This window comes from Trachymyrmex cornetzi, unplaced genomic scaffold (genome assembly GCF_001594075.2).
Source record: "Trachymyrmex cornetzi isolate Tcor2-1 unplaced genomic scaffold, Tcor1.1 scaffold1702, whole genome shotgun sequence".
NCBI lineage: Eukaryota > Metazoa > Arthropoda > Insecta > Hymenoptera > Formicidae > Trachymyrmex > Trachymyrmex cornetzi.
In genome coordinates this window covers 64758-66840 of record NW_017296313.1, presented here as the reverse complement: position 1 = coordinate 66840, position 2083 = coordinate 64758, and the positions used below count along the sequence as shown (strand labels likewise).

At 25.8% G+C, this 2083-nt stretch overlaps 1 protein-coding gene across 1 annotated transcript in view; it reads left to right on the top strand.

The window, feature by feature from the left end:
• The first annotated feature begins 1731 nt into the window (after nt 1–1731).
• Nucleotides 1732–2083, top strand: part of LOC108759155 (putative nucleoside transporter YegT) — a 5983-nt gene continuing 5631 nt past the window's right edge. Inside the window, exon 1 of the mRNA XM_018504470.1 lies at nt 1732–1789. Coding sequence (XP_018359972.1) covers nt 1732–1789 — 58 coding nt within the window. The remainder of the gene's footprint in view (nt 1790–2083) is intronic.

Sequence of the window (2083 nt, the reverse complement as noted above, 5' to 3'; positions counted from 1 at the left end):
GCTAAAAGCATTCCTGTATTTACGGGAAAACTCTCTAAAAAAATTGTCGCCTTACATATTTGCGTCCTTACGGAACAGCATAAAATATAATACACATATAAATCAATAAAAAATATTTTATATTGAAATAAAAGGATTCTAAAAATTTTTACATATCTACTTGTAGGTATATTTTGTACAAATGACTACTGTGAAAGAAATATAATAGGAATACGTATTACTGTCTGCTGTGTCAACTTTAGATTTTATCAGATGATCCTTTTTGCTTAGTTTACGAAAACGTTAATTATTACAAAATTGCAAACGGTATCATAAAAAATACTAATTCCTATAGAAGACACTTTCCAGTTTATATTTATGTTTATAGTTTTATTTTTAGTTTTTGTTTAAAAAGATGTAATTTGAAAACAAAGTAATGTAACGATATATCGCCGATCTTCTTCAAGTTTTATCGCGTCCTTAGCAAAGGTTGCTATAAATACGAGCTGCAATAGTTAAAAATATAAAAATATATGCATGTAAATACAATATATTCATGAATAAACGGAATTTAACCTTCATTTTTATTATAATTTTATTTTTTTAAATTATATTTTTATTGTATTCTTTAATTACTCTACAATTATAGATAATGTCACGAATAAAATATCGCCAACTTTATATTAATGCATAAACGAACTATTTACTTGTAAATTGCCAATTTACTTCATGTGTCTAATGACGTTACGATTTAAAAGTTCATTAGCTTACAAGTACATTGAAATTTTAATTTTTAACTATCATTATTAAAAATATTGTCCCATTTCAGAGTGCTACATGTTGCTGTCGATGATAGTTTCAATTACGTTCGTCAAGTGTAGATATATTAAACCAGATATATTAAACAATTTTGCGATACTTTATATTAATTCGAAAAATATTAAAATAAATATTAAAAATTTATTCACAGTCTCATATTATACATAGAATAGATTTATTTGATGTATATAGTTGTAAAGATTTGTTTCTCTTTTCAGTTTTTCTTTTACAATTTGTTTAAAACTGTGTACTGTTTATTTTAGGTACAAATACTGGACGATTTTTACCAATATTATGTTAGTATCATTGTAAAAGTTTTGTTATCACAAACAACTCTATCATATCTTCATAAGTCAATTTATTTTAAAGAGTTAGGGCCTTAGCAGAATGGCTGACTTATAATCTGAAGACAATATCTTATGACCTAACTCTTTTGTCTTTAGTAACGCACAATAACTGTTTTGTGATTTGAGTTTTAAAGGTGTATATATACACACTGAGAAAAAAAGTTGTTAACTTGACTAAATGCGTTTAGTACGTAATGATCATTTAGTTCAAATATTTATACATTTAGATTAACAAAATCTTGTAATTTAAAACATGTTATTTGTTTTGACTTAACAAATATTTAGTTGAATTAACAAATATTTGTTTGACAGTCTGTGACTGCTACATTTAGTTGAATTAACTAATATTTTTTTGAAACAGCAACTTTTTTTTCTCAGTGCAAGGTATCACATCTTTAAGGCTTGAGTCACAAGACAATTATTGTGCGTTACTAAAGACGAAACACTTAGATCTTAAAACGTTGTCTTATAAAATTATAATTCAGCCAATCTGCTAAGGCCCTTAATTCAGTATGTTTCTATAGAGAGAAATAGCAGGATACAAAATTTGAAGATATTACGATTTGCTTTAATCTAAACATAAATCATGAAAATTAATTACACGCAACTGTATATAAAAGTGCATTATTTCTTTTTTTTTGCAAGTAAGTAATCGTTAAATACATATAATAGTTCCTGCATACACAGACCATAAAAAGAGCTTAAATTTAAAGCAGAATTAAAAACATAAAAATTTATTTTTGCATTTATCTTTACATTTAATATACATTTATTAAAATTAACATTATGATGTAAGTTTTTATAATATGTATTACGATGTAAACGTTAATTAAGAATCACATGTTATGACAGTCTAAAAATATTGAAGACAAATTAATTATAATAGGTTAAGCTGTACACGCACCGGCAGAAATGGTGTCCCCTCGGCGTTCGGCGCG